We start from the raw sequence: 12440 nt of genomic DNA, 5'->3' as shown, positions 1-12440 counted from the left end.
TAGTTGGACCTTTGTTGGCAAAGTGATGTCTCTGCTTTTTAATATATTGTCTAGGCTGGTTGTAGCTTTTCTTGCAAAGAGCAAGCATCTTTTAATTTCATGGCTGCAGTCACCATCTGCATGATTTTGGAGCCCAAAAAAAGTAAAGTCTGCCACTATTTCCATTGTTTCCCCACTTATTTGCTATGAAGTGATGGGACCAGATGCCATGATCTTAGTTTTCTGAGTGTTGAGCTTTAAGCCAACGTTTTCACTCTTCTCTTTCACTTTCATCAAGAGGCTCTTTCGTTCCTCTTTGCTTTCTGCCATAAGGGTGGTTGTCGTCTGCATATCTGAGGTTATTGATATTTCTCCTGGCAATCTTGATTCCAACTTGTGCTTCATCCAGCCCAGCATGTCACATGATGTACTCTGCATGTAAGTTAAATGAGCAGGGTGACAATATACAGCCTTGACCTACTCCTTTCCCAACTTGGAACCAGTCTGTTGTTCCATGTCCAGTTCTAACTGTAGCTTCTTGACCTGCATACAAATGTCTTAAGTAGGCAGGTCAGGTTGTCTGGTGTTCCCATCTCTTGAAGAAGTTTCCACTGTTTGTTTTGATCCACACAGTCAAAGGCTTTGGCATAGTCCATAAAACAGAAGCAGATGTTTTCTCTCTTCCTTTTTCCCTGTTCCTGGGGATGTTGGCACTTTGATCTCTGGTTCCTCTGGCTTTTCTAAATCCAGCTTGAACATCTGAAAGTTCAGGGTTCAGGTTCTGTTGAAGCCTGGTTTGGAGAATTTTAGGCATTACTTTGCCAGCCTGTGAGATGGGTGTAATTATTGGGTAGTTTGAACATTCTACCTAGCAGGAGGGGACGGATCAGGGCAAAGTCCCAGATGCCTGAAAGGCAAGCCGCTCAGGATCTCAGGCTCAAGGGCGGAGTCTGGGGCTGGAACTCCAGGTTGGGGATTCCCCTTCTCCTCGAGTTTCACTTTCGCTCTCACAACCTGTGTTTAGCCCTGCTGCCTGGACACTCATGACGCGGCCCCAGTTCTCATTGCAACTGGGTGTCCGGTGTCTAGAAAAACCATTCAGCCGGTCCCGGTTATAAAGTCTCCACCGACCCGCCCAGACTCTGCTTCTTCCCAGACCCAGAGGATGCGCGTCATGGGGCCGCGAACCCTCCTCCTGCTGCTCTCGGGGGCCCTAGTCAAGACCGAGAGCCTGGCTGGTGAGTGACGAGTCGGGAGGGAATGGCCTCTGCGGGGAAGGGCGAGGGGACCGCCCGGAAGTCTGGCGGGCAAGACCCCAGGGAAGGAGCGATCCCGACGCCCTGCCCAGACCCGCCCCCTCCCCAGTCCCTGCCTGTCCTTCCCTTGCTTCCCGACCCCTCTTTTCTACCCCTTTCGAAGTTCGGGCCGGTTTTCCACCGCTTCCATCTCACTGGCCCTCCGCCCCCTCCTCTCTCCCGGCCCCATCACCTCGGACCCGGGACCCGCGCCGGGAGGAGGGTCGGACCGGATCTCACCCCTTCCCGCCCCCAGGCCCCCACTCCCTGAGGTATTTCTACACCGCCGTGTCCCGGCCCGGCCTCGGGGAGCCCCGCTTCATCATCGTCGGCTACGTGGACGACACGCAGTTCGTGCGGTTCGACAGCGACGCCCCGGATCCGAGGATGGAGCCGCGGGCGCGGTGGGTGGAGCAGGAGAAGCCCGAGTATTGGGATGAGGAGACGCAGAAAGCCAAAGAGGCCGCACAGACTTTCCGAGCGAACCTGAACAACCTGAGCGACTACTACAAGAGGGAGGTCGGTGAGCGACGCGGGACCGGGTCCGGGTCACGGCCCCTACCTCCACGCCCCGGCGGAGTCACCCCAGGTCTGCGGGTCCGAGGGTCACCCCAACACTGCGGAACACGCCCGCACCCCGACCCGGGAGGAGCCGGAGGGACTTGACCCGGTTTCATTTTCAGTTTGGGTTTATCACCGCAGGTGGTCAGGGCGGGTCAGGGTCTCACACGGTCCAGGAGATGTACGGCTGCGACGTGGGGCCGGACGGGCGCCTCCTCCGCGGGTACGTGCAGTACGCCTACGACGGCAGAGATTACCTCGCCCTGAACGAGGACCTGCGCTCCTGGACCGCGGCGGACACGGCGGCTCAGATCTCCAAGCGCAAGTTTGAGCAAGGCGGTCAGGCGGATCACGACAGAAACTACCTGGAGGGCACGTGCGTGGAGTGGCTGCGAAAATACCTGGAGAACGGGAAGGACACGCTGCTGCGCGCAGGTACCAGGGGCACAGGGTCTCCCTAATCTCCCCTCGTGCTGGAGCTGGCTTCCCACTAGGAGAGGAAAATGGGGTCCCTGTGGGAACAGCGCCCCAGGTTCTTGTCAGGAGAAGGAGGAAATCCGCCCAGGTTTTCATATTCTGTACAAGACAGTCACCAGTGGTCCTACTGCTCTGAAGGACAATTAAGGAATCCAGTGTCTTTGAGGATGAAGCAGGAAACAAACCATCCCTGAAATAGCTGGTCAGCGGTGCCCTTTGACCCTGGCCACCATCTTGTGATCCATGACTTTCTCTCTCAAGGCCTATTCTCACCCTCAGAGTATCTAATGAGGCCTGACTCCAGCTTTTCTGAGTCATTCAGCCTCCACCAGAGTCAGGACCTTTAGTCTGTATTCTCCCCCTCCCATTTTTAGAGCTCCTATCCTAGTCTCTCATTCTAGGAATTTCCAAGGACTAATATAGATCATCCTTGATCTCTGATTTGAGGCTGTTATCTAGCTCTTGTGCTGCTTTTCTCAACACCATGGTCTTGAATGTTCCATAGCTCAGCCGGTAAAAAAGTTCATAATAAGTCTGGGGATCTGATGTACAGCCTGGTGACTATAGTTAATAATAATCCTGTGTTATATACTTTAAAATTGATCTTAATCATTCTCATCACACCTGTGAAACAGACACACATATAAGGTAAGTTGATGAATATATTAATCACCTTCACAGTGTACATATATATCAAAGCAACATGTAGTACACTCTAAATGTGTACAGTTTTTGTTAAGTATACCTCAGTAAAGCTGGGGAAAAAATCACTGTTCTGTCCTTTCTCAGGATGGTCACATGATGTTACTTCAGTGACTCATGGTGGTAACACAAACTGTGAATTTTCTGATTCTTCCTCAGACCCTCCAAAGGCACATGTGACCCGTCACTTCATCTCTGACCGTGAGGTCACCCTGAGGTGCTGGGCCCTGGGCTTCTACCCTGAGGAGATCTCACTGACCTGGCAATGCAATGGGGAGAACCAGACACAGGACATGGAGCTTGTGGAGACCAGGCCTTCAGGGGATGGAACCTTCCAGAAGTGGGCTGCCCTAGTGATACCTTCTGGAGAGGAGCAAAGATACACATGCCATGTGCAGCACGAGGGCCTTCAGGAGCCCCTCACCCTAAGATGGGGTAAGGAGCAGGGTGGGGTGGAGCTTCCTCTCAGATAAAGCAGGAGCCCTTCAGGACTCAGTTCAGCAAGGTCAGGACTCAAGCTGAGGTCAGGGCCCCTTCCCTTTCCTCCACAGAACCTGCTCAGACCTCCTTCCTCACCATGGGCATCATTGTTGGCCTGGTTCTCCTCGTGGTGGCTGTGGTGGCTGGAGCTGTGATCTGGAGGAAGAAGTGCTCAGGTAGAGAAGGGAGGGAGGATCTGAGCTTTCTTGTCTCACTGGGGGTTTCAAGCCCAGGTAGACGTTTACCTGCCTGGTTACTGGAAAGTACCCTCCGCACACATGTGGAGTCTGGAGCTGATGCTAACATTTTGCTTTTTTAAAGCCTGTATGAAAATGAAAGAAATTTTTCACCTTCCTAAATCCAGTTGGGGACCAGGTTTCCAGCACTTGAAGGTCAGAAGGGAGCTCCTTGCTGAGGACAGACCTCCAGGAGGGCAGGTGGCCCAGTCCTTACACGTTTCCCTTCTCTGTGTTCCTGATCCTATCATGAGTTTTGACCACAGTTCCAGAAAGTTCTCTGGGGTTCAGGACTAGGAGTTGCTCTAGGATCTCATGACTCAGCCTTCTCCCTGGCCTCTCACGTGATATTTTCTTCTCACAGGTGAAAAAGGATGGATCTACGCCCAGGCTGCAAGTAAGTATAGAGGGGGTGATTCCTGAGACCCTTGTGAGGGTGAAGACAGGAGGCCATGGAGGGCTCACCCTCCTCAAAGTTCCTTCTCTAGTTTCTCTCCTGTGGGTTCTGACCATGTCCTGGTCTTGTTCTTCCCCAGGCAGTGACAGTGCCCAGGGTTCTGATGTGTCTCTCACAGTTCCTAAAGGTGAGACCCTGGAGGGTCTAGATTGGAAGGGGGATTGGGGCAGAGGGGACACATTGGGCGGCAGGGATCTTTGAGTGGGACATGCAAGCATGTGGGGGGCTGTGGAGAATGTGAGTGCTTACATGACTGACCTGAACTGGTTCCTGATTCTCTTCTTTTACAAAAGTGTGAGACAGCTGCCTTGTGGGGACTGAGTGATTATCCGTCCCACTTTGTGACATCAGATCCCGGGACCCCTCTTTCTGCACCTGCATCTGAATGCATCTGTGTTCCTATTAGCATAACGTGAGGAGGTAGGGAGACTGGCCCACCCCTGCCCACCGCGCCCCCTCTCCACCCAGACCTGTGTTCTCTTCCCTGTTGGACTCCTCTGCTTTGGCTGAGGCAGGGCTGGGCCCTTTCTACCTTTGTCTTAACTTCATGTTGTGCTGAGAAATACTGAACATGAGAATTTGGATGTGAATTTGTTTTTTCTAATTCATGTCATGAGGGTTGATGGGTTAATAAATAAAAAGATTCTTAAAGTTTGAGACAGGAAAACAAACAGAACATCTCAGAAGCATCTGAGAATCTTCCTGCTGTGCTGAGTCTGATGTCAGTGGGACCAGAGAAGGATACGAGGAGGTATGAGCCCTCTCCAGTGAGTGCTGAGTCCTTTGTGGGCTTCAAAGTGGTCACTGGTTGGATGAGTCATCTTGTCTGTTTCTTTGTCCTTGTCCCTTTGGTGGGACAAGTTTCTACTAAATGACTGAGGTCAGTGATCAGAGAGCATTCGGGTTGGGGAGGAGTCTTAAATCCATACTTCAACAGTTGTACTTTCCTAGGAAGAAAAGGGCTAGAGATGCATATTGGTTTCTCTACCCTGAGGTACATAGCCAGGTGGAAGACTGAAGAAGTGTTATCAGCTCAAAATAATGAAAATCAATGAATCCTTGCTGTTTGAAACTATTACCTAAATGGATTTCTCACTCATTCCTTAGTGTAAACAACAGAATACAAATTCTTCTGTTACATAAACGAAAATTGCGTGTATGTGTACCCTAGGGACTCATTTCATTTCAGGAAAAGCCACAGAATAAGCTTGAAGCTACACAGCCAGGAACAGAATCCACAATCCTCCTAGGTGGAGTCCCACTTCAGACCCACTGGCCCCAGCTGAGCACAGATGTCACAGCTCACACCACTGATCCCGTGCCGGGCTGGGACTGCTTTTGTTACTTCTCTTGGCAAATGGGTGTCATTACTGCCGTTCATGCCACCTTTGCCAAATGCATTCTTCACTGTTTCAGCTTATGTCACCACGCCCTGAGCCAGAGTCCGTATGCGGTCACCTAACTGTGGACTTATACTGTGTCTACCTGCAAGAATGTTGGGTAAGCAAATTTTCCTCTCATATGGAGGGAGGTAGTCTCTGCCTTCTACCAGGGCCTTAAAGTCTGGGATTCCCCTAACATGGGAAGAGGGTACAGTTACTGGGGGTGGAGGTCGGGAATGAGAGATGGAAAAAGAATGACAAATTTCATTTCGGTTTTGGCTGTATTTGAACATTGCTCTTTGTGAACATGGCTCTTTGTGCCTCCCATTTCTCCCCTTTTAAATGTGTTCGGGGCTTCCCTGGTGGTCCACTGGTTAAAAATCTGCCTGCCAATGCAGGGACCATGGTTCAATCCCTGTTCCAGGAAAATCCCACATGCCATGGAGCAACAGAGCCCACTGATCACAACTATTGGAGCCCACATGCTTTAGAGCCTGTGCTCTGCAACAAGAGAAGCCAGCACAGCGAGAAGCCCCCGCTCTCCACTACTAGAGAAAGCCCTTGCACAGCAGTGAAGACCCAGCACAGCTAAAAATAAATAGATAATTTTTTTTAAAGTGTATGAAGGTTATCCTCTGCCCGTCCCACCATTGTACATTAGATCTTGATACAAATGGCAAGATTCCATATTTTATATGGCAGACTAATATTGCTCTTACGTTTTCATATCCATTCAATCATTGATGGGCACTTAGGCTGTCTCTATATCTTGACTATTGTAGTAATACTTCAGTGCACATGGGGGTGCACATCTCTTTTCTCCCCACTGATCAAGCTGGCTTTAATTGCTGACACAAAAACTTGCATGTTTCACACTAGAACTGGCCCTGCACAGGTGTCTAATGAATGACCTTTTGACAACAGAGCCCCCTTCCCCCGTCATGCGCCACCATGTTTTAACATGGGTCCCCTGAAGAAGCAAGTAATTCAGATGAGGCTCTGAAGAGCAGATTACCTCACCTTTTTCCTGCCTCCAATGTCCTTTTCCCATGCCTAAGACCACCCTGCTTGGGAGGTGGGGGAGGAGGAGACAGGCATTCGGCTTGTAGGATCTTAGTTCCCCCACCAGGGATTGAACCCGGGGCCCTTGGCAGTGAAAGTGCTGAGTCCTGCTCACTGAACTGCCAGGGAATTCCCCTGGCCTGCTTCTTTGTCCTGTAAATATCGCAAGCCCCTGGCCTTTGGCGAAGGAAACATTCGATCTGTCCTCCCGTCTCCTCACTTGGCTGCCTTGTGACTAAATCCTCTCTCTGCTGCAATCCTTGGCATGTTTGTGGTTTTGACTCACTGCTTACTGGTCAGATGAACCTGTCTCAGTAACATCCTCACTTCCAGGAGGGCTCTAGGCTTTACAACCTTGCCTTCTGCCTCCCACTTGCCTTCCAGACAGCAGAAGCTGAGGGAGGTGCAGGCAGAACGGCTTCCTTTAGTAGAGGCTTGATGGGTGGGGCGGGTGGGGCATGGCGTTGGCCAGTCAGAGGCCCCTGAAGAAGAGCTTGGGGCCTCGGTCCAGGGTGCACACTTTGGGGCCCAGCTGGCAGGCAGGGCATCACGGTCCTCTGCGGAGAGACGGCTGCTGCACCATAACGTTGTGCCAGAGGCCCAGGCGGCCTGGACAGCACAGCCTGACAGGCGGAGGAAGCTGAGGCCTCTGGACCAATCTCGGAGGGCAGCCAGGAGCTCCTTCAAGCCAGTTCAGCTGATCTCAGGGTTAGCAGACAAGTGAGTGAGACCAGTGAGGAGCAGAGACAGAGACATCAGTTCAGAGCTCTTCAGGCCACGTTGCCCAGGTGGTTTGCCGACAGGTTCAGGTGCTCCAGGGCGCAGTCTTCCTGAATCAGGTAGCTGACCAGGGTCGATGAGGCCTGGGTCACTCTCGCTAGCAGCCACAGCACTTAGCTCCAGGTGCAGGAGGCTGCGGGCTGGCAGGCTGCTCAGGGCCTGGGCTAGGGCAGTGGCACCAGGCCATTGTAGGACAGGGCCAGTGTCTTCAGGCACTGGGCGTCTCGGAAGGTGCTGCTCAGGGCCATCTGGTGGTTCAGGAAAAAGCTGGCCTGGAGGTACAGGGTGCTGAGCGTGGGGCAGGCCCGCAGGACGGAGGTCAGAGCCTGGCCACAGCCATCCCAGCAGGAGTTCCCCTAGCTGGTGGCAGACAGCGGCCTCCTCCGGCAGCTGCCTGCTCGTCTGTGCTCTAGTCTTGGCCTTGCTCAGCTGGTAAAACTCATAGTCCAGGCTCATACTCAGAGGTTCACCCAGTCGCCCCACCCAGGGTTCCAGACATCCCGTGTTCTCCATCGCCATGGCTGCTACATCTCTTTTTGAGTTAGTGTTTTCATTTTCTTCAGATAAACATCCAGAAGTAGAATTGCTAGATTACATGGTAGTTCCATTTTTAATTTTTTGAGAGATCTCCATACTGCTTTCCATAATGGCTGCTCTAATTTTATATTCCCACTAACAGTGCCTAAGAGTTCCTTTTTCTCCACATCCTCACTCACATTTGTAGAAGACTTTAATTAAAGTCCAGCTTATCAATTATTTCTTTCATGGATTGTGCCTTTGGTGTTGTATCTAAAAAGTCATTACCATACCCAGAAGTCATCAAGGGTCTCTCCTTTATCATCTTCTGGGTGTTGTATAATTTAACGTTATACATTTAGCTCTATACTCCATTTTGAGTTAATTTCTGTGAAGGGTGTAAAGTCTGTGTGAGATTGATGCTTTTTAATATAGATGTCCAGTTGTTCCAGCACCGTTTATTAAAGAGGTTATCTTTCCTCCATTGTATTGCCTTGCTCTTTTGTCAAAGGTCAGTTGACAATATTTATGTGAGTCTATTTCTAGGCTCTTTATTCTATTCAGTTGATCTACATTGTCCCTTCGCATCCACAGGAAATTAATTTCAGGGCCCCTCAAAGATACCAAAATCTGTGGATGCTCAAGTCCCTTTTAAATGATCTCATACTGTTTGTACATAATCTACACACATCCTCCTGTGTACTTTAAATCATCTCTAGTTTACTTCTAATACCTGTAATACAATACCTATAACTGCTATGGAAATGGTTGTAAATACACTGTAAATGCTATGTGAATAGTTCCCAGTGTGTAGTAAATTCAAATTTTGCTTTTGGGAACTTTTGGGAATTTTTTTTTTTCATCGTGGGGGCAGTGGTTTGCCCTTTTCCTCTCTTTTATGAATTCTAGAAGAATTGGCAATTTTTCAGCTTATTCAGGTTTTTACTTGTCTTAAAGACAGAAAGGTGATTTCCAAGCTGCTCACGTGTAGAACTGAAACCAGAAACTCCCCAAAGATCTTTTCACATAACTGTTTTGCCTTCCATTTTCCATTTCTAGAAAAGTAGGCTATAGTATATGGACAAATCCTTCCACTGAAAAGAGGTAAAAATACCATGTTAAACTCAAAAACCATCTTCTTAAAAGCATCAGTGAGTTGATAAGAAAGTAATAAATGACCTAGCCTCCCAAAGAAGGGAAAGATCCTGCTTGCCCTTCATAGAGAACAGTGTCCTGAAAATGGAGAAACAGTTCTATGAGTTTATTGCACCAGAGTCTAAACATGGCAGTCCTACACTCCCAGCTGTTTGCCCCAAGTTCCTGACTTTTTCTACCCATCTGTCTTCCCTTTCAAACTCTAAACCAAGTTTTAAAAATTCTGATTATAATGTATACAGATATTCTATAATGTATGATAAAGTATGTTCACTATAGAAAATTTATAAAATGATGAAACTGATAATAAAAATAGCCATAGCCTTCACACTTGGAAATATTCTGTTGTATTTTCTTCTAGTTTATTATATAACCTGCTGCTGCCCAAGGGCCACAGCTCTAAGTTGATGAGCCCAGATCTCAGTGGCCCCAAGTTCTGTGTCTGTATCTCTGCCTTCCAACTAGTGATGATGGATGGTCCCACACCTACCTAAGGTCACCTCTCAGCCTGAGCATAAGATTGGGCCCCTGCTTCCCCCAATAATCAATTTCCTAGTCTCTACTGTATCATTCATTCTTGCATACAAATGTGCTGTAATGTTAATACCTCTCATTAGAACAAACAAAATGAAACCAAATAAATGAAAATAAAATGGTCCCATTAAAATCCACCACTTGGTCCCATATCCCCCTCCAACCAGTGCCCCATTTCTATGACTTTCCTTATAGAACAATACTTGAGTCCATTCTCTCACCTACTGTGTTGTCTTTTATTTTTATCAGATACATATATGCACATATATTGAAAAATAAATACCACTACAAGTCCTGTTAATGAAAATAAGTGAGTAGGTGAAAGTCACTTAGTTGTATTCAACTCTTTGCAACCCCATGGATTGCAGCCTCCGTCCATGGAACTCTCCAGGCAAGAATACTGGAGTGGGTAGCCATTCCCTTCTCCAGAGGATCTTCCTGACCCAGGGAATGAACCCAGGTTTCCTGCATTTAATGCAGATTCTTTGCCATCTAAGCCACCAGGGGAGTCTCCCCAATCTTCCATACATCCCATTTCTGATCTTAGTGCCAACCTCTTTAACGTTTGTGTCTGTTTCTCTTATTGGTATTTCTGTTCCTCTAAATAGCACATTCATAGTGCTCTTTCTTTGTTTTTGTTTATGTATCATTTTAGTGAATTAGCTCTCTTTAACATACCATCATCCTTCAAATAGTTATTTTATCATTTTTATTAGCTCAATGTTCAGTGTCTACATTATTATGACCGTGTAAATAAATGCATTTAGTAGACTAAATAGCATTTAGTAGACTATGATAATTTTTTTCCCTTGAATTTTTAAAACCATTGTTCTGGAGTTAATAAATGTCTTATTCCTTCGTTTGCTTAGTTTCTGTTGTATTCATTATGAGATCACTCTCAAACTTTCCTCCACAGCCTAAGTACTTATGAATATATTCAAGCACATCAGATATTCTACCAACTTCGTCTCTTTGCACAGACTTTCCCACGGCCCTCGGGGCTGCCACATGGGGACAGGTTCCCTGCTCACCTGGGGCGTGGCTGACATTGGGAATCTCCTTCACCTCATCCAGGGCTGACCTCTGCCTCTCTTTCCTGCTGGCTTCCCTGTTGCCTGGATCTCACATGTTCTTCTTTTTTGGTTTTTTCAAACACTTTCCCTTTACTTCATCTAGTTAGTATGCTGAGAAAGGGAACATGTAAAGTAAAATATTGAAACTCTAAATAGCTAAAAAAAATCCCCTGGAGAAGGGCATGGCAACCCACTCCAGTATTCTTTTTTTTTTTTTTTTTTAATTGGAGGCTAATTACTTTACAATACTGTGGTGGTTTTTGCCATACATTCACATGAATCAGCAATGGGTGTACATGTGTTCCCCATCCTGACCCTCCCTCCCACCTCCCTCCCCATCCCATCCCTCAGGGTCATCCCAGTGCACCAGCCCTGAGCACCCTGTCTTATGCATCGAACCTGGACTGGTGATCTGTTTCACATATGATAATATACATGTTTCAACGCTATTCTCTCAAATCATCCAACCCTCGCCTTCTCCCACAGAGTCCAAAAGTCTGTTTTTTGTATTTGTGTCTCTTTTGCTGTCTCGCATATAGGGTCATCGTTACCATCTTTCTAAATTCCATGTATATGCGTTAATATACTATATTGGTGTTTTTCTTTCTGACTTACTTCGCTCTGTCCAATAGGCTCCAGTTTCATCCACCTCATTAGAACTGATTTAAATGCATTCTTTTTAGTAGCTGAGTAATATTCCATTGTGTATATGTACCACAGCTTTCTCATCCATTCATCTGCCCATGGACATCTAGGCTGCTTCCATGTCCTAGCTATTATAAACAGTGCTGAGATGAACATTGGGGTACACGTGTCTCTTTCACTTCTAGTTTCCTCGGTGCGTATGCCCAGCAGTGGGATTGCTGGGTCATATGGCAGTTCTATTTGCAGTTTTTTAAGGAATCTCCACACTGTTCTCCATAGTGGTTATACTAGTTTGCATTCCCACCAACAGTGTAAGAGGGTTCCTTTTTCTCCGCACTCTCTCCAGCATTTATTGTTTGTAGACTTTTTGATAGCAGCCATTCTGACTGGCGTGCCCACTCCAGAATTCTTGCCTGGAGAATTCCAAGGACAGAGGACCTGGTGGGCTACAGTCCATGCGGTCTCAAAGAATCAGACACAACTGAGCGACCAACACACACACACACACACACACACACACACACACACACATGCAAATATCTAAAAATGTCTTCAGGCTACTAGCACTTATTCACATAGTGACTTGGTATAGAATTCTGTGTTGGAAATAATTTTCCTCAGAATTTAGAAAGCATTGTTTCAACATTTTCTAGCTTCTTCAGAGCAGATTTTTTTTTTTTCTTTGGCCTCTTGAAGTTTTCAAAGTCTCTTCTTTTTAAAAAATTTTACTTACTTTATTTTTGGTTGTGCTGGGTCTTTGAGGATAGATGTTTTGAGGATAGAAAGTCCAACGACTTTCTCTAGTTGCACCGAGCAGGAGGCGGCTTCTCTTGTTGTGGAGCACAGGCTCTAGGCTCGCGGGCTCAGTAGTTGGGATGCATGGGCTTAGTTGCTCTGGGCATATGAAATCTTCCCAGTCTAGGGATCAAACCTGTGTCCCCTGCATTGGCCGGTCGATTCTTAACCATTGTGCCACCAGGGAAGTGCTCAAAGCCTCTACTTTTCCACCCTTTTTACTGAAATTTCATCTGTGATATATCTTTGTTTTCATATATCTGTTTTCATCTCCTGTGCTGAGAACTTGGTGGGGACCATTCAAAGTATAA

The 12440-nt window shown here is 47.6% G+C and overlaps 2 protein-coding genes across 20 annotated transcripts in view; both read left to right on the top strand.

Moving 5' to 3' along the window:
* LOC122697345 (BOLA class I histocompatibility antigen, alpha chain BL3-7-like) overlaps positions 1-4777 on the top strand; it is a 101343-nt gene extending 96566 nt beyond the window's left edge. Inside the window, exon 8 of the mRNA XM_043908111.1 lies at positions 4481-4777. The gene's annotated coding sequence lies outside the window, so the exon portion shown is untranslated. The remainder of the gene's footprint in view (positions 1-4480) is intronic.
* The window catches only part of LOC122697341 (BOLA class I histocompatibility antigen, alpha chain BL3-7), a 256855-nt gene that overhangs the window by 243219 nt on the left and 1196 nt on the right, over positions 1-12440 (top strand). For 6 of the 19 annotated variants that reach the window (XM_043908102.1, XM_043908084.1, XM_043908079.1 and 3 more), the window contains exon 8: positions 4481-4777. In XM_043908102.1, coding sequence (XP_043764037.1) covers positions 4481-4485 — 5 coding nt within the window. In that variant the 3' untranslated portion in view covers positions 4486-4777. Of the gene's footprint in view, positions 1-1062; positions 1218-1530; positions 1864-1976; positions 2271-3173; positions 3450-3565; positions 3671-4094; positions 4128-4266; positions 4404-4480; positions 4778-4839; positions 5688-5993; positions 10476-12440 lie in introns of those variants that run through there. The other 13 variants (XM_043908063.1, XM_043908064.1, XM_043908090.1 and 10 more) reach the window with 10 other exon arrangements.

The sequence above is a fragment of the Cervus elaphus genome, chromosome 7, assembly GCF_910594005.1.
Source record: "Cervus elaphus chromosome 7, mCerEla1.1, whole genome shotgun sequence".
Taxonomy (NCBI): Eukaryota; Metazoa; Chordata; class Mammalia; order Artiodactyla; family Cervidae; genus Cervus; species Cervus elaphus.
Note: the sequence above shows the minus strand (reverse complement) of the source record. Positions and strands in the feature narration are given on the sequence as shown.